Here is an 18,949-nt window from a genome sequence, read left to right as displayed (position 1 = left end):
GACAGACGGTCTCTCCGAACGCTCATCGTCGTGTGTGTTCCCCCTCCCCATGTTGAAGTTGCGACACCACCGCCGAACAGACGACTCGTCCATTACATTGTCTCCATACACCTCCTTTAATTGGCGATGAATATCACATGGGCGAACGTTTCTTGCATTGAGGAATTTAATCACTGCCCTCACTTCACAACTGGCGGCGTTCTCAATTTTTTTAAACATTGTAAACAATCACAGAAACAACACAGACAATGCTAGCGTCACGCAACTTGGCTCAGAGAAGGCAGACAAGCCACTGAAGCTATCTGACCTCGTCCAGCGGCTACTCGCGTCGTCAGCACTTCATGCGGCACGAACGGGTACTACTTTCCGGATGACCCTCGTATATAGCTGGCATATTAGGACGATATTATGTTTTTACAAAACGAGCTTTGAAAAGAATTATTTCAGAAATATCTTTACATTTTAGTGGATTCAGAGCACTTGGATCTTTATTGTTGATAGTATAGTCTATAGACGATGATGATAACGGGGAGAACAAATAGGGCTGGCTCAAAATCTCATATAGTAACATCCCACTGTAGGGCATTCAAATATTGTGCTGATTCATAGCATCGCCAAAAAATGAAATATTGCGAGGAGAACTTTAGGCATACATGGTAGCGGGAGAAAAATATTAATGCTAGAGGAAATGAAGAGAGGTAGAAAGTATGTGGACTTGAAGAAGGGTTTATTGTAGAGTAGGACCTCTCATTGTGCTAATTGAGGATTATTAATAAAGCAATGGTTAATCTGTGTGTCCCTCCAAAATTCACCATTAATAAGAAAATGATAAAATAATTTATATCTTTCCCTGCAAGTCACCACAAGAACCTTTGGTAAAGTATGTTAGGACCCCAATTTTCAGAGAACCTGATGACATTAGCGCTCCATATCATTTTATTCTAGGGAATACTTTGTTATTGAGCAGAGTCTTATGTGGCTCAAAAAATTGTTCTTTAAGGCAAGAGGATCAGCATAGAGCAGAGGCTTTTGAAATGTTAGAGTGGTGAAAAATGGAAAAAATAACATGGACAGGACAGAAAACAAAGATGAAGCTTCAGGTGGGGTGGAGGATGCGAGATGGTGGTGGGTATAAAATTGAAAGGGGCCAGATAAGGAGATTTAGGATATACTGAGAGGCTATGGGGGGCTGAAGATGGCAATAGAGGGGAGGATGCTAGAAAGCAAGGAAGAGGGAGGAAAAGAATAAAGGATTAACTATGGAACCAAGGGAGGTAGAAAGTATGCAGAACTAAAGAATGAGTTGTATGAGTAGTATGGAGCTTAAGGATATTTTTAATGAAGTAAATGAAGGCTTAGAAGTAAATTAGTGTGTAGCATCATGACCCAAAAAACATACCCCAATCCGGAAGAATATTGCTTATGTTTCATTGTATTTTTGGGAAGTTCTACTTGTCTTTTGTGGCATTTCCTACTGTTTTCATGATCTGCATAGGAGACATGTGATTCCTAATATCAATCAATGGGATTTGGAAATTTGATTTCTCTTGATTTCTCTTTGCAGCCTAGCTTATCAATATGGGGCTAAAAAAATTCCTTCATTCCAGATGTTGAACTCAAATGGTGACTAAAGATACATTTTAACTTATATAGTATGATGGTTTAATTTGCACTTGTAATCTTCCTACTTCCAGTGGCTCCCAACCTAGATATCCAATTATGATACACCATTATTTTCCTTTATAACAATTTTTCACAGAACTGGTGAACTTCTGCTCTATTATTTTTATACTCACTCTAAAATTAGGTCTTTCTGCAAAAACTCCCCAATGCTCAATGTGTGCTCATGTTGAGATCACAACATTGCCAACTAGTACCTCTCATTGACTCCTACAGAAAAATTGGACCATGGACAGGGGCTGGTAAACCACAAATTGATGCTTTACATAAATACAAATGAGGGAGTTAGAAGTGGTCGTCGTAAGGTCAATGAAAAAAGCATGTTATGCTATTTACTTCTTTCACTTGTAGATGATTATGTACAGGTAATAAGTGCTAAAGAAATAAAAATGTATAATAAGCGGTGGAGTTAAATACTCTATCTCTGTATTCAGTGAATATTAGATAGATATAATGTATTGTTATGAAACCACATAAACATTTCTGATATGTAACATTGAAGGAATTCATCATTCCAAAGCCAAAGGGCTAATATGAAGAATGATATCAAAGCGAAGTGATATTCTTGGTTGGCTGTTCTTATACCATTACTCAGATGAAAGAAAGTCCTTCCACAAACAATTGAGCAATAAAATCTCATAAACATCACAGCTACTTGAACTGAATGGCTGAAATAATCTTGTGTGAATTTTGCCTTGCCCCTTAACATAACTACATAAGCATTAAGGCATAATTAATTAATTTAATTTTTGGACCCATTTGACCAATGGTTTCCTGGGTCCACTTTTATTTTACTTCACAGTTAGCTGGGGATTCCTTTGAATCTTAGTTCCCCTTTTTACAAACAATAATGAGACATAAGGAAACAACATACATAACAAAACAGACAAAAAGACAAAAATAATCAGACATAAGGAAAGTTTTTCTAAAATTTTAACATCTACAGGTGCTTATATATGTTGGGAGTTAAACTAATGATAAACAATTCAAGAAAAGAAAAAAAAATCACTCAATAGACATATAGAATACATTGCTACATTTTACACAAAATTTCACACAAAATATTTCCCAGTTAGTTCGCTTGTTGTGGTTCACTATTTGCTGGTTTTCTTATTGCAAATTTTCCGAGCAGATTATTGTTGTTCTTTAGGCAGAATGTAATCATTTCCCTAAAGCTCGTTAGCTTCTCTTCCATACTGTTCCATAAGAGTTGCCGCTCTGTCTCATAGAAAACACAATCCTCCACTCTGTGTTCTGCTGTGTCTTCTTTTCCACAGTTACACAGAGGGGTAAAACATTTTCCTATGAAGTTTAAGTAGGAGTTAAAGTTTCCATGTCCGGTTAACACTTGTGTGCTTGCTGATGTGTGTTTAATATTTAATTTAATCCGGTCATCTATGTTCGGAAATATACGGTGTGTTTTCCTTTCCTTTTCTGTTCTGTTCCATTCGTCGTTCCATTCTCTATGTGTTTCCTGTCTCAGTAGTCTTTTTAATTTTGATATTTGTACTGCATTTTCTGCATCTAACGAGAGGTTGAAATACTCTATATTTAATTTTTTCCTCGATTTGTTTATAGCAATTCTTTCCCAAATTCGGTATTTTAGAGGTGGAGTTGCAGCCACTATACAGAGTGCGTCGCAGCTCATGGTGGAATAGCTGTTGCACATCGCTATCAAGCAGGCACGCTGTGTCTCCTTTAGCTTTCTCTCGAATCTTGCGAGATTGACTCTATGGGACCAAATTTCGCACCCATAAGTGACAATGGGTATTACTACTCCCTCATAAATGTTTTCCATCGGTTTGAGGCCATATGTACAACGGCAAAGCCTTCTTATGGCACCAAAGATAGTCTTAACCTTCGAGCAAGTGTAGTTCACGTGAGGTTGGAAGGTAAGTTTATCGTCTATGTGTATGCCGATGTATTTAAAGGTCTTCGTTCTCTTTAGCTGTTTCCCATTGATTTTACATGCCGGGTTTCTTAATATTTTTGCTCCTAGGGTCATGTATTGGCTTTTTTCTATGGATAACTTCAGTTTGTTACTTTTTGCCCAGGTTTCTAGGATAAGTAGAGTTTTTTCCGCCAACATTTCCAGCTCTTTTCTGCTGTTTCCAGGGATAGTTACTGCGATGTCTACTCACATGCTACTTCTCACGCATTTCAGAGAGAGGGATTTCCAATTGCAAAAAATGGAACAGAAAATTTTTATTTGCCAAAATTATATTGAGTATCAAAAGCTAAAAAAAAATATTGAAAATGAACACCCCTCACATCAACCGATTCATTGGCCATCAATTATATTTCAGTGTACTGAAAAAAAGAAGACATTGCTGCGGTCACCCCTTCATTTATGCCAATGCCTCATCCCCAGGTCACTAATTGGCTCTTTGTACTTTCACATTAATGTACTCTGTGAAAAATTCATAATGATAGATGAATACTGTGACTTTATGTCCTTGTTGACAAATGTTTATTCAGAAGCATAGCACACATTATTAAATGAGAAATGAAACTAATTTTGTTGCACTATATCCATACAACTGGACCTGTATCACAGAGTTTTACAGATGTAATTTATCCATAATAATTCTATTCATAAACCCAGACTAAAAGATTGCGTTCCACGATTTTGATAAGGATGATATAATTTCTTTTAGATATATTGTCAATGTCAGGATATGGATGGCATAAGTTATATATGAATTGGACGAGTTAGTTGATTTGTTACATAGAAGTTAAACTACATGTTATTGTTATTGAATAATATCTATTGTTGTAGAGCAACCAGAATAAAATTGTCCATTCCAAAGAAACTGTGGGAGATGCCGCAACAGTAACTTTTAACAGAGTCATCCGCTAATGTGCATTTCAATGCAACAATTTCAGAGTGTAAAAATCATTCGCCTTGACTGGGATCCCAGTCAAGGCGAATGATTTTTACACTCTGAAATTGTTGCATTAAAATTGTCCATATTTATCCATGCATACAATTGACATTTTATATCACTCAATTTAACACCAGATGGTCTTCATATTTTGATGTGCTTTATTTTGCTTAATAAACCCACTATTGTCAATGTTGCTAAATACTCTCAAGTATTAACATCACTTTGCTACCCCACCTTTAAATTAATATTTTTTGTTTAGTACCAAGATTGAAAAAATATCTTCATGGATTAATTTCTTTATCTTTAAAATATAAGAGCCAAGCAGCTTCTTTACTATGCATATTTTAGCAATTTGGTTATTTTGTTAAGGTTGTGATAGGTATATTATCTTTCCTGTGGAAACCTCTAAGTTAATTAGGGGGTTAACTTATGATTACCTTGCAATTTGAAAGGCAGCAAATCAATATCTTTCATTGCAGAGCATTGGGCCAAGGAGCATTTGGTGAGGTGTATCAAGGTCTGTTCCGCAACAGGGCAGGTGATGCTGTGGAAATGCCAGTTGCAGTGAAGGTAAGCCCCTCTTTCTATGAAGGTATAACAATTTTGTCATTTTTTCCCAGGGTTTAGTCCATTTTCTTATGGTTCTATACTGTTCTGCCACCTTTGAATTTCTAACATTTGATTTCCTTTACTTCCTACATCACTGCCTCCTCTCTTACTCCAATGTCTCTTCATTTATGTTTTACAATGCTATTGTTTTACGTTTTCCAATTACTTTTTTTTTTAAAACGTTTATTTCCTCATCATTTTCTTATCTTTTTGTAATAACTTATGAAATATTTTAAGGTTTCCATTTGTTCCTTTTATTAGTAAAATATTTATGGGTGTGTGATAAATCCTTCTAACTCCAAATCTCAGGTTCCACTACCTTACAAGTATAGAGGTTCTTTTGTAAGTTAACTAGTTAATGACTACATGCAGCCCATAACGTCAAATTTGCAAAAGTAATTACTACATATTTCAAAAACCATTGTCAGTTAGTTATGAGTTTTCACATAAGGTTTGCATTTTCATGCTATCCTGAAGGCCTTGTGACTAATGGCATTTGGTAATAGGCACCATCCATGAGAAAGGGGAGGAAGAAGGCTGTAACTAGGCTATGTAGTAGGGTGGTACAAAGAAACAGAAAGTTTTATATTAAAATATGCCGACTGCTCATTTTGTACATGTTGTGGAGAAAATCATGCATGTGAAATAAAAATAAAATGAAAAATATTTAGAGGCTGTGGATTGGCCTTAGGATACATAAATTTTTAGATTTCCAGATTCGATTTTTTTAATCCACAGTTTTGTAAATATTGTATGCACAACAAACCTTAGTGAAAAATCTTTGTTTGAAATCAGGAGATATGAACAAGTCAGTTTTTAACTCTCTAAATAAATTGAAGCTTATTCAACCCAACTTACAACAGTAGCAGTGATTTGACCTACAAGATCCTCACATCTTCCCAATTTAATGCTTGTTTAGATTTTGGAAGATAAAATGAAGCTGTGAAAAATGAGAAGTCTTGCAGAATCAGAACTTAATTAATATTTTTAATCTATGTATTTTAGCAATATTCAGAATCATTTTCTGAGCCTTAAAATATAATTTTATGCGTAAATGGCATTGTTTTTGCTACTCACTTAGGGTTATACTATTGTTAAACTCTTCTGTGAGAGCCGTAGATCAATTAAAACTCTCAAAGACTACTTTAATATTTTTACATCTGCAGCCCATGCATAGTCTTCATTATAGTACCATGCTGGTGTTAGATCCTGCTGCAAAATACTTGCTTCTGAACTCACAGAAAATTTCTCAAAGATCATCTACAACCTTTGATAAAATAAGTCATATGATTTCACTTAACCACATTCCTAAAATTTATTTCATATCAGTGGAATCTTTAGCTCTTTGATGTATTTGAAAGACATGTGCTCCCTTTCATTCTCTTTATGATTGCCAATTAAAAATAAGTTTGGGGAATAAGACCATTCAACTACAATAGATGCTGGAGCATTTAGCTGAATACTGCTTTGTAAAGGGAGCAAAAAAGAGACTGCTACTCATCTATCATAATCATCACTCTCAGGGTTACTTTTGTATCCCTTAAGGTACCACTTAATCTTCCAAATTCTAAATTGATATTATGATCTGGAAATTTTAGGTGCCTTAAAAATTGTAGGTATAGTCAAAAATCATGCCGGATGTAGAATTAATTGAATGATCTTTGTTTCACTTGCATTTATTATTTTCCCATACCTATCGCACTGATTTTCCAACGTGCTCAGCAATACTTGCAGTTCCTTAACTGATTGGCAAGCTAAAGCTTGATCATAAGCAAACCTAACGATTTAAGAATTCCCCACCGACCCTCATTCCAATCTCCAGTTTTTCCCATACCTCTATTATCATTCCCTTCACATATGCATTAAACAGCACAGGATATAATGGGCAAACATGCCTCACTTCTCTTCCTAACACTCCCCATCCAAACTTTCCAACTATCACTTAACCTGCGCAATTTAAGACATGTACAGGTTGTGGGTATGTCTCCTATCCCTTCATTTGCTCCTATTTTCTGCAATACATTCATTATTTCTTCCTAATTTAATTTATTGGATTCAATCTCCTAATAGTGTTCTATGTTAATGGCCTCATTACTGCAATGGAACCATGCCTACCTCTGCCCTTCCAGAACCCAAACTAATCATCCCCGAGGAATCATTTTCCCTTCTCTCAATTCTCTTACTGATGATCCTGTGTAGCACTCTAGCTGCTTGGGAAATAAAACTAATTGTTCTGAAGTCCACATAAATGGTTAACTTCCCTTTTTTGGAATTAAATTAATTCTAATCTTCCAGCTAAATTTCTCCCTAATTAGAACCATATACAAGTTCATAAAAACTCTTCCTCTCATGTTCTCCCAATCCCATTAGTAGTTCTGTGGGACTTATTTTACCCAAAAAGCCTTATTTTATTTCAACTCCCTTAATACTCCTTCTTTTTACACCTGTACCTAAACCTTTCTCATCTATGTTATATTCTATTCCTATATCTAAGATTACCAACCTAATACACATATCATTCCCATATATCTCCTCTATACATTTCTTCCATCTTCCATAAATCCTCCTGGCTTTTCATTAATAATTTTCTTAGTCATCTTTGATTTTGTTCTTCGATTTTCCCTTATTCCTTCCTGATAGTGCATTCATCTTCATGGATAGCACTTCAATATAACTCCTCCTTTGTAAAGTGGTCATATTAGCAAATATTATTTTATTTGGTTTAATTATTATTAATATTACTATACAAACTTTTTTACACTATTCATTTCCTTCCTCAGTCCATTCAACATTAAATTTTTGGTACTTTCTTCTGCCTAATTCTGTGGTTACAGTTTTCTATTTCCTTCTTAAATATCCATAATATGTAATTCATGGTTTCCTTGTCCTTTTTCTATTATTGCTCCAATAGTTTCATTTTTGGCTTTCAACATTCCTTTTTTGATATGTTCCCATTTCTTTCATTTGTACCCATCTCCTTTCCTCGCTCATAATTTTCTTTACAGTCTATTGAAATTCAGTTCCCATAGTTCATTTTGATTCATCTACTTTTCTTTTCCTCAACCATCATTCCTGTTTTATCCTCTTTAATCTGACCCTACACTTCATTACTTCTAAATTATTTTCTGTACCCACATTTATTCCTGGGAAACCATGAGTTAGTCGCACTGTTCCTAAATTTGCACCTAACCATAAAATAGTCTTCCTGTTACCTACCTGAATCCCCGGGAATATTCCATCACCTTGTCAATACAATCATTTTCACTAATAACCCAGCATTTTCATCAACATATGCCGTTGCTGTTCACATAAAATCTACGAGGGAATGCTTCTGAAAGAGTAACTCTAAATAGAGTAAGCTCAGAGCTCAGAGCAAGCTTTTCTGCTGGAAATCAAAAAGTGATGAGAACACATTTGCTATTTCACTCACATTGAGCCAAATCCTTGAAAAAATTAATTGTTGGCTTCCCAAAATACCATCTCCAGTCAACTTTTATTGTTGCTACCATACAAAAAATAAGTTTGCATTCTAGTAAACTAAGATTAGCTTAAAAATAACTTTGATATGAATTCAATTGAATTAGCACCTTTAAACTTTTCAATCTGAAAACACATAATCAGAATTTTTCATATCTTCTTCTCGTATATGAAGGAGAAGTATTGAGTGTTTATTTAATTTGGTTTGTTTGTTACAGGTGTATGCTTTAATATAAATCGATATTTTAAAAATCTGTGAATATTTAGATTTTTTATCCAGAAAATAAACTATTTTGAATATTTAGATTTTTCTGAGTAGCTTTTTTTTAATTCAATCATCAAATTGGCATTGTCTGCAGGGCCATAAGTTCACGGGGAGGGGGAACACCAAAATGACAAATCTCTCTTTTGTATACCAAATTTTTTAGGCACATATGATAATGTACAAAGCACAGCAATCATTATACAAGAGTACCATTAGGGAGATTAATGAGTGTTGCCAAGAATTTATTATTTCCACTGGTGACACATAATCTAGCTGTGACCCATGTTATTTGGGACTACTGAATGCATAAAGCATATTTGTGATATGTTCAATATGTTTTTGAAACACAATTATTTTGCTTCGGGATTAAATTTGTCGTTCATTTGAAAACCCGGATATTGTATGTTAGTATGCATTTGTTTCTTATTTAAAGAAGATATTATCATACATTTATTTTATCATTTAATTTTAGGTCCAAATCAGATCCCATTTTCAAACATTCTCTACTTCACTTGCAAATGTTTCACCATCTGTATGGTATACATAAAAAAAATTTAGTTTGAAGTTCATCTAATCTCTCCCTCAATTCCAGACCCTTCCTGAGAGGTCATCTGGCCAAGCTGAAATGGACTTCCTTATGGAGGCACTCATCATGAGCAAATTCAACCATCACAACATAGTACACTTCATTGGGGTGTGCTTTGACAAGCTCCCAAGATTCATTGTCCTTGAACTTCTTGCCGGGGGAGACCTTAAAACATTCCTCCGGGAGTCCAGACCAAAACCTGTAAGTATGTGAGGGGGAAGGGAATTTCACTGAATTCCATTGGCTGAGCTAATTAATTAATTAATCACTTATGATATGATATAGACAGATGCGTATGACATGTTTTTTTGGTTCTTTTTTAGACCATTCTTTGGTCTACATAGAAAATATAAGTAGCTTAATTATCCTTGCAGAGTGTAAGAATAAAAAGAGATGTCGCACCGAGAATGTGTGGGTCATTCACTCTGTCATGTCAGAGGAAAAAATCCATTTCTAATTAAAGATAAATGTTTTTCCTTTCTCTTTGGAAAACAGTTCTAGTGCCATAAACATTGTACCAATGCAATTTTTTGGGTAAACAGGAAAACACAGGTGATTGAGAGTAAAAAGATCATGACTGCTTCAAGTGTTTCAATCCTGAGGGAGGGTGTTTCTGTCAATTCGGGTAGCATAAAAGACTTGCAACATGTTAAAAAAACTTCAAAATTGCAGGTGTCACAGGAAAACACATAAATGATTCTGTATATCCCCATGAAAATTATCTTAAAAAGTCAATTAGGTATGTCTATAATGTCTGAGTAACTTATTGTTGTCAAAGACTACAAAGCTCACTCTTCTCAGACAGACAACCAGGTAGACATGTTGAGCCAGTCAGACTTCTTATACATCCTGGCATGCCACAAAAAGTCAATTAAGGCAGGTGAATATGTAATTGTAAAGTAGATTGGCAGTCACAGAGTGGCAGTCACAACAAACAATCTTGGTGTACATTTTATGTATTTGAAAGAAATTGACAGTTTTAAAACATCTGAAAGTCTTGCATAATGTAAGGATAATACTCCAACTAGAGTTGTTGAAGTATTAATTGAACATAATATATACATGTTCAAAGCATACAACATCTCACATCTTTCACAGTAATAACTCTTAACTCAGTTATTTCTTACCAGAAATAACATATTTTCTTAATTTGCTCCATGTTGTGTTTTTTTGTTCTTTGGTACATCTAATGCCGTGTTTTCTTCACCATTGTTGTCAGCTTAATGAATATTATCGCCTAAATTTTTTGGAAAGATTTTGATTTCTCCTCTTCTCTTCAAATCTCCACAGATTTGTTTGATAATCATTTCCAACATGACTGCTAATTGTCCAATCTGGGGTTTTTGTCAAATGATTACAATATTGGTATTTTTCATATTCTTTTAACATTTCATGAATTGCTGTTAATATTATGCTATTAACATTTCCCATATCTCCCCACTTCCCCCATTATTGAATCACAAGAACTAAGCAGAAAATTATATTTTTCCTATGGCATAGCAACTTAAAAGGTTTTTCTTGGTAAAAACATAAATGCTAGTTAAATTGAGGTAACTTATACTCCAGTTATTATATATAAGAGCCAAAGTTATGTTTTTTTCAGCAGCATTTTTTTAAATGAGTTTAATGACCGAAAAAGTAAAAATTAAAGTGTAAAATTGTTCATTGAACGGTGCACACCCAAAATACTTATGTTTGACCATTTCTTGAATAACTGAGTATCATCACAGAGTAATAGAGTTATACATACATCTTTCAAATGCACCAAAAAGTATGTTTTATAAAAGAGATTGCTCTGTTTGTGTCAAAAAACCAAATAAGAGCACATCAAAGTATGTAATTTCTGCCTTTAGAATAGTAATTCTCTGCATTATGAATGCAAAGAGTGTATGCCAAATTTGGAAAGTGAGAATTCAAGAATCCTATTAAGTTTGAACTGCATTGTGTGTTGTTCAAATGAAATTTTATATTAGCCATTTAAAGCATATTAAGTAAAAATGGAGGTATTTGAAAAAAATGAATGGATGAGTGTTACAAAGAAAGTGATAATCACCTGCTAGTGGTGATTACTGGATGGAAATCGTTGTAAAAATTAACATATGATGAAACTAGAAAGTTCTGCAGGGTTACAAAGGTCTGTAGGAATTACATTAGGAAAACAATGTTTTTCATCCAGAAATTATGTACTTACTCTTTAACTAAATTGAGAGAAATTCATAGTTTATGCATTCACAAGTTGCTTTTTGCCCACATTTTTCTAAGAAAAATAAATTTTCCCCTACAATTCACATTCTGAAATCTTCTTTCCTAAAAAATTTCAAATGCTTCCCAGAATCTGAGTCACTTTGGAAGACTAATGTTGGAAATAGCATGCATTTGTGTAATATCGAATTGCTGACTGGGTTTGCTTAATGGATATGAAAATGATTTTGACACCCACCTTATAAAAAACAAATATCGTCAAGCTTTAAGTTACCAATGAGCATCAATTTATTAATTATTATCACATCATAATAAAGAATTGTCCATGAATTTACAAGCAAAAACAATGCATACCTTCATGTGACACTGTATTAGCAACTTTATTGATTGAGAAAAAATGTGTATGCATTCTCAGTAAAATATAAATAAAAAGGAGAAGCCCTAAGCTAAATGGAAACAAATTCCTTGTGATAGAGCTAGCTTGGATTCTAGGAATAAAAATCCTCCTCTTTTCAGGACCGACCTTCTCCACTATCGATGAAAGACCTTTTGAACTGCTCACTAGATGTTGCAAAAGGCTGTAAGTACATGGAGGAGAATCACTTCATTCATCGTGATATTGCAGCCCGGAATTGTCTTTTGACTACCAAGGGCCCTGGCAGAGTTGTAAAGATTGCTGATTTTGGAATGGCAAGAGATATCTACAGGTGATGCTTGGCTACCATTTTAGTCTAGAAATAAGTGCATATGCTTCTTTTGGTTCAAAATACAGTGAAAACTAGTTCAAAAATATTTTTTATGCATCCTAGCAGATATCATCCAAGTTATGATTAGAAGCATAATATGATGACATATTGTTTTGAAACAGGGAGATAGTTTTTTAAAAAACCATAATAATGTGTCACAAAGGCCTAATTCATTTTTTAATTGAAAAATTTTCTTCTATCAATATCATTTACTACTGGTAAAAATTTATTAATTTTATGCGCATTTAGATCTTATCACAGTCATTTTTAATGTGAAATGTTAGTGATTAATCATTCTTTCTATAAATAAATACATAACTTCAGCTCATGCTATACAACTGAGTATAGGAGCAATTTTATCTTGAGGGGCATCCTGCTAATTCCTATTAAAATATATTAGTCAAATCTCATCCCATCAATATTGAAATAGGGAATAGATATTACAATTTATTGCTTCAAATTATTTAAAAACGTATGTTCAACCTGATTATTCAATCACTTAGCTTTGAAAGTATACATGTTTCATACATAGCATGTATAAATAAAAAATAGTCTCCTGATACTTTGGGTTGATGAAGGCCCATGAATTAAGACTGATTACTTTATTGTGACATCAGCAACAAAACTAGAAGACGAAATTTCCCACAACCCAGACTGCCCCACATTTTGGTTACCGAGAGTCAGAAAATACCCCTATTTATTTTATGTATTACATATATGTGTAAAAATTAACAGACTATCATTTTGTATGGTGAAGCAGAATTACTTAAACAACTTGTGCACCCACTCAAAGTTATTTTTTCAGGAATTATTTAACTTTAAAATTTGCAAAACTAATTAGGTTTTTAGGAGGATCTAAAGCTTACCTAGGGCATATGGAGACTATGTAGTGAAGTCAAAATGTTATTCAAATTCAAAATTTTAGTACATTGGCAATGCTTAAAAAAATTATCATATGCTCTAATTTAAATAATGTACTTTATTTTATATTTGCTAATGAAATGATAATTTTGGTTAATGAATTATGGTACGCACAACTTTACCAATTCATATAGGTTGACAAAAAGATATAATTATTTTTAATTTGGGTAAGGAACCAATATTATTTTTTACATTTACATTTTTTTAGATTTTACTAACACAAGTCAAAATTAAAAAAATTCTGAATGGAAACCTTCTTGCTTTAGGGCTGATTATTATCGGAAGGGAGGGAAAGCCATGCTACCAGTTAAATGGATGCCTCCTGAAGCATTCTTAGATGGGATCTTCACCTCAAAAACAGATGTTTGGTGAGTAACGTCCACTCCTTGAATGTTATAGTTAGATTATTAGACGTTTCAAATTATTGAAAATGTTATCATGAACATTGTATTCCTTCAATTGCCATTATGAAATTGTATTTTGAAATGATTTATGATAATTGAAATGAGTGAACTAATTTGAAATAGTACTCTTTATTTTTTATTACTGTACTTAAGATTTTGCTAAAACAATCAATCATTATTATCATGTACATTTCAAAAGAAAGAGTAGACTCTTGATTATCCACTAGGCACTGTGCCCCCCAGAAAATTAACAACCTAGTGAATCCATAAATGAGAGGATTAGAAAGGAAATAGATTAGAAATATGCCTATAAAATTTGTGCAAATAAAAAACAAATATTGGTAATTACAAAAAATTAAGAGTAATAACATATAGCAGAGTTTTTTGAGCTTACTAAAAATGGGAGGTAGTATGCAAGCTATACCAATTTCATCATACAAAGCAATTTAAATGAGAACCCCAATGATATCGAGTCTATATTAATATTGTTTGATTTAATATCATAATACCATTGGTGCCATTTCCTTCTGGATTTAGCATTGTTGAAAAACCACAGGTTTTAGGTAATGATGGAAATTGTTCATGCTTTAACTAAGTCATTCTATGCTGCTTCATCCTTTTCTAATATTTTCCATAGTCCTCATCCTATCACTGTCATTTTTGCCACCAACACTCCTCAAGTAGGCAAACATTTAGTGCAACATCCATGATTATCTTGCCATACCCAAGTTTTATTTCCATAATAAAATGTGAGTGGTTTAACTCTGTATCTTTGCTAACTTAATTCAATATTCATTTTGCACATAACTAATAATGACAACAATTCTTCCTCCATCAGCGCATATTTTTATTGCTTCATCTTTTCTACTATTTTTCACAAACACTCTGGCAAAATAATTTAATATTTTACCATAAATATCATTAACTTGCCTCTCAAAATTACTGTTTACACATAGTGCCCAATTATTCATTCGATTCTTTTTACCAAACAATTCTGCTGTAATTTTGGCTTCATTTACCCTGGATTTCACTCTCTGTTCAACTCTGATAAACTCTACATGTGCCCCACTTGTCAAAGTCCCAATAAATTCCACAATTTGATATATTCACCTTATTTTCATATTACGTGTTTCTATTTCATGAATCCCGAAAATATTCCCTCCAACATTGTTCTATTCCACATTCATCTCGCAAAATACCACCCATCCTATTCTTTGTTACAGTCATTCCTTGTCCTCTTCTTCATATTCCCAGAAATTCTTCTTATTTCCTTCAAATAACTCTGCCTGTTCTTGATCTCTTCTATTAATTCTCTTCCTCCAAGCTTTCACAATTTGCATGTTTGCATTAATTCTTTTTGCTATTTATGAGCATCTAATGCTATAGACTGAGCCTCATAACCTTTAGACACCTACAGCAAGCATCCTAGATTAATGTCAACCCCTGGCCACAACTATTGTCCTTAAATTCAACATAATGAAACCCCTCATACTTTAATATATTCTTCAATTATAATGGATCAGAATCAGCAAATAAAACTTGTAAAAGTGAAACAAGCTGAATTATATCCAGAAAGAGAGTGAAATCTCTACTTTTATGTTGATCTCTTTTGACTGCTAAATATTTATTTGCAGATAATGGGTTGTCTAGATCCAATGAAATCAAAAGAGTTCTAAACAAATAGCATTAGAGATTTAAGGTTATTTTGTTACTCTTAACATAAAACGCTATTCTACTTAATGCAGAGTAATACCTTGCCACAAAGCTGACTATGATATGGAATATACACAGTAATAAAATGTCAAATACCCATCAAAAATATTCAAATCATAAAATAACTCCTTCCATTAATTTAACAGGGATCACAATTATCAGTGCCTTGATTTATTTATAACAAAATGAACTGTAAAAATTAACCAGAAGACTCATGCTCATTTATGATGATAGCTCAGCTTCTAGCCAGAAGCTATGTGACTACAGTTATATACCTCATAATTCCCATCTTCACCACTGTGCAAAAAATAAATAGTCGCTCCAACTTATCCTTACTCTGAGGTTAAACCACTCTTTATCATATTCTTTACCTTTATGTTATTCATATTAACGTTTTATTTTGTTCAATATACTTAAAAGAATATGTTATGCAAAAAATCTGGGAAATATTTTTTAATTCAAGATGTTTAGATTTACAAACATTTTAGCCCTAAAAGAAATCCTTTAAAAGTTAATCAGCCCCATTTTTAACCAAAGATCTTTAATGAATCCAATTAAGTGCAGTGAATAATTATGTGGAAATGGTTGTAATGCATGGAAATATAATATAGACTTGAGAATTCACTCTTTCATCTGCATTAAAAATAATCATTTTTGAAAGCATACTTATGATGAAACATTTCATGCACTCAGCAGAGCATTGTACTTTCTGTGTCATTTATGTTAAAGTAATGACTGCATTTCTTTCTCTGCATGGGCTTATGATTGTCATTACTCCAGGTCATTTGGTGTTCTGTTATGGGAGGTAATGTCATTAGGGTATATGCCATATACTGGGCGTAGTAATCAAGAGGTGATGCAACTGGTTACATCTGGTGGACGGCTGGAGCCTCCAGCTCACTGTCCTTCTCCAGTTTATGGAATAATGACTCAATGTTGGCACCCTAGACCAGACCACAGACCATCATTTTCAACATTGCTGGAGAGGCTTGGTTACTGCATGCAAGTAAGTGCTTCTTTTAGATTTAATGGCTATTTTTTACATGCCATTTTTATTTCCTTGGGTCATTTCAGTAAAAGTGATGTTTCAGTCATAGTAAAATATGGATCTAAGTAGTGCAATAAGAGGCCAAACTTTTTCAAACAGTTTATTAAAAAAATGCATTTCAGCAGATTTTTGCATGTTTTTTTAATTGACTCATATTTACTTCAAATGTTTCAACTAACTCATTTAAGTTCCAAATTTTATGTTGTTAGTTAGCATTTTCGATTGAAAAATGAATATTTATTCCATTCACTAAAATTTACTTACTTGTCAAATTAATTTAGTTCATAAATCTAGTAGTGATGAATGATTATAACAACAGAAATGATCATTTAAATCAGTTTAACCAAAGGGTTCTAGAGACCATATTAATTTAAAATTTTGTGAAATATCTAATCTTGCACTAAGTATCATAATTTTGTTAATAAGGTTACGAATTTACTAGAAACATGTTCTATTATATTCCTATTCAAATTTAATTTGTTCACCTCAGGATCATAGAATGTAACATACACAAATGGTGAAAGATGAATGGTATAGGGCACTTCATTTATGCTATAGTCTAAGAATTTTACAATATAATGCTCATTTAGTATGTATAAAAATTGCAAAGCCATATTGATACATATTTGTGGATTCAACCATGTTCTCCAGAAATATAAGACTAAAAAATTCTAAAAAGTAATAAAATATTCAATACATGCAAATATTTATTTACATTACAGTAGGATTTAATTGTGTACACTAACAGTTTTTGTGTTGAAGATGGTGTGTCCAACTCTATCTTCTAAGGAGATAGGTAAATAGTTGTCGAGTCTAATTACTGTATCCATGTTCTGTGCAGTTTAAGTGCCCTGTATTACTTTTAGAATTAATTGAAATATATGCTAACTATATGTGCTTCCACTGGCTGTACAGTGATCGTTTTACAGAAGTTGGAGATTAATAATTAGTTTATTACATTTTATTTACATTAATAATAGTCCTTGATGACAAGCAGTATAATGTATCATTTTAATCAACAGTATCATTTTCACGATCATCGATTATCTACTTACAAATGGTAAACTTGAGACAGTTCCTAAAAAAATATTAAGTGTTATGTTTGTATGGACTTTCTTTTTTGCTCTATTTTATTAGCTTCTTCAGTTTATCAGACATCATACTGGTCTTCATGTAATCTAAAAAGGCAATTCTTTTATTACCTCTTCCTGGTTTACTACATAATATTCCTCTTCTATTATGACTTTTAACATGCTCCTACCTCTCAATATTTCCTCCAGTCACTTTTTCAGTTCTCTTCACATTTCACCTAGTGACTTCTTCTTCTCCCCTACTCCATTTGAGACTTCATTATTGGTCCTCTCTGTCCAAATAATCTTCTCAATTCTTCTCCATCCCCACTTAAAAAGCCTCCAGTCTATTCTTATTTTATTGACTCAAATACCAGGTTTCAAATCCAAATAGCATTACACTCTTCTCATTATCTTTACTAATATTTTCCTTGTGCCTTTACTTAGCATACCTATCATCAATTTACTTACATTTTTTGGCCATTGCATTTGTCCTGTAACACACCCAACAATGGCTGTAGTCTTCCACTGTCTTACTTATTATGATGTAATCATTTGCAAATCTAACTAGCTTAGTCACACAATACTCCAATTTTATTCTCAGCTCAAGCTCTTCCCACATCATCCTTAGCATTTTCCCTACATATAAGTGATAGAGAAAGTGAAAGAGTGCCAGTGATAGCAGACTGTCTAATCACCCCATCTATCACCACCAATCCTGATTCTCCCTCAGTTAACAGTGCCATCTGGCTCAATTACAGGTGCCAAATTTTTGTCCAAGAGTCGTATATTCATCCAGCCAACTTATATGTGCTGCAATATCAGCTTTATCCTCATTACTCAGTCAAATTCCTCAAAATTAATGAAGCACATAAAGGCATCCTAAATTTAGGCTATATTCTGTTCCATCAATTTTCATATTAATGTAATCTCCCTTCCCCATAATGAAGTCCATCTGATCTTTACATAGGCAGTTTTCAGCACAATTATATAACTTTCTGATATTGATTCTCTGAACAACCTATGCTGATTATTAGCATGGCCCTGTCATCTTCAGGTATTCCTGCTGTACTCTTTTCAGAATAGGAATCAAAACTGATATTTTTTTATAATTCATTCATCCAAAAAATATCTCCCTTCCATTTGGCCCTAAACTTTCTGGCAAATTTGTGATTATCCATTATCCTACAGCCCTGGTTGACTAAATATATCACAACTCTTCTTTTGCAGACCTCTTCCTTTGGCATTTCCTTTGCAGTACATTCCCATTTTTTTCTTTTAATTAGGCATACAACATCCACTTGTTCCTCCTGATGGCAACTCATCAGAATGTACATGAG

At 33.4% G+C, this 18,949-nt stretch overlaps 1 protein-coding gene across 1 annotated transcript in view; it reads left to right on the top strand.

Annotated features, from left to right (window-relative positions):
• Positions 1-18,949, top strand: part of LOC139695158 (ALK tyrosine kinase receptor-like) — a 118,940-nt gene that overhangs the window by 32,051 nt on the left and 67,940 nt on the right. Inside the window, exons 4-8 of the mRNA XM_071593812.1 lie at positions 5,048-5,138; positions 9,512-9,706; positions 12,224-12,414; positions 13,641-13,742; positions 16,272-16,497. Of these exons, the coding sequence (XP_071449913.1) occupies positions 5,048-5,138; positions 9,512-9,706; positions 12,224-12,414; positions 13,641-13,742; positions 16,272-16,497 (805 nt within the window). The remainder of the gene's footprint in view (positions 1-5,047; positions 5,139-9,511; positions 9,707-12,223; positions 12,415-13,640; positions 13,743-16,271; positions 16,498-18,949) is intronic.

The sequence above is a fragment of the Hetaerina americana genome, unplaced genomic scaffold, assembly GCF_022747635.1.
Source record: "Hetaerina americana unplaced genomic scaffold, ioHetAmer1.1.p SCAF_6, whole genome shotgun sequence".
Lineage (NCBI taxonomy): Eukaryota > Metazoa > Arthropoda > Insecta > Odonata > Calopterygidae > Hetaerina > Hetaerina americana.
The sequence above is the reverse complement of the archived record's forward strand: the minus strand, read 5'-3'. Positions and strand labels throughout refer to the sequence as shown.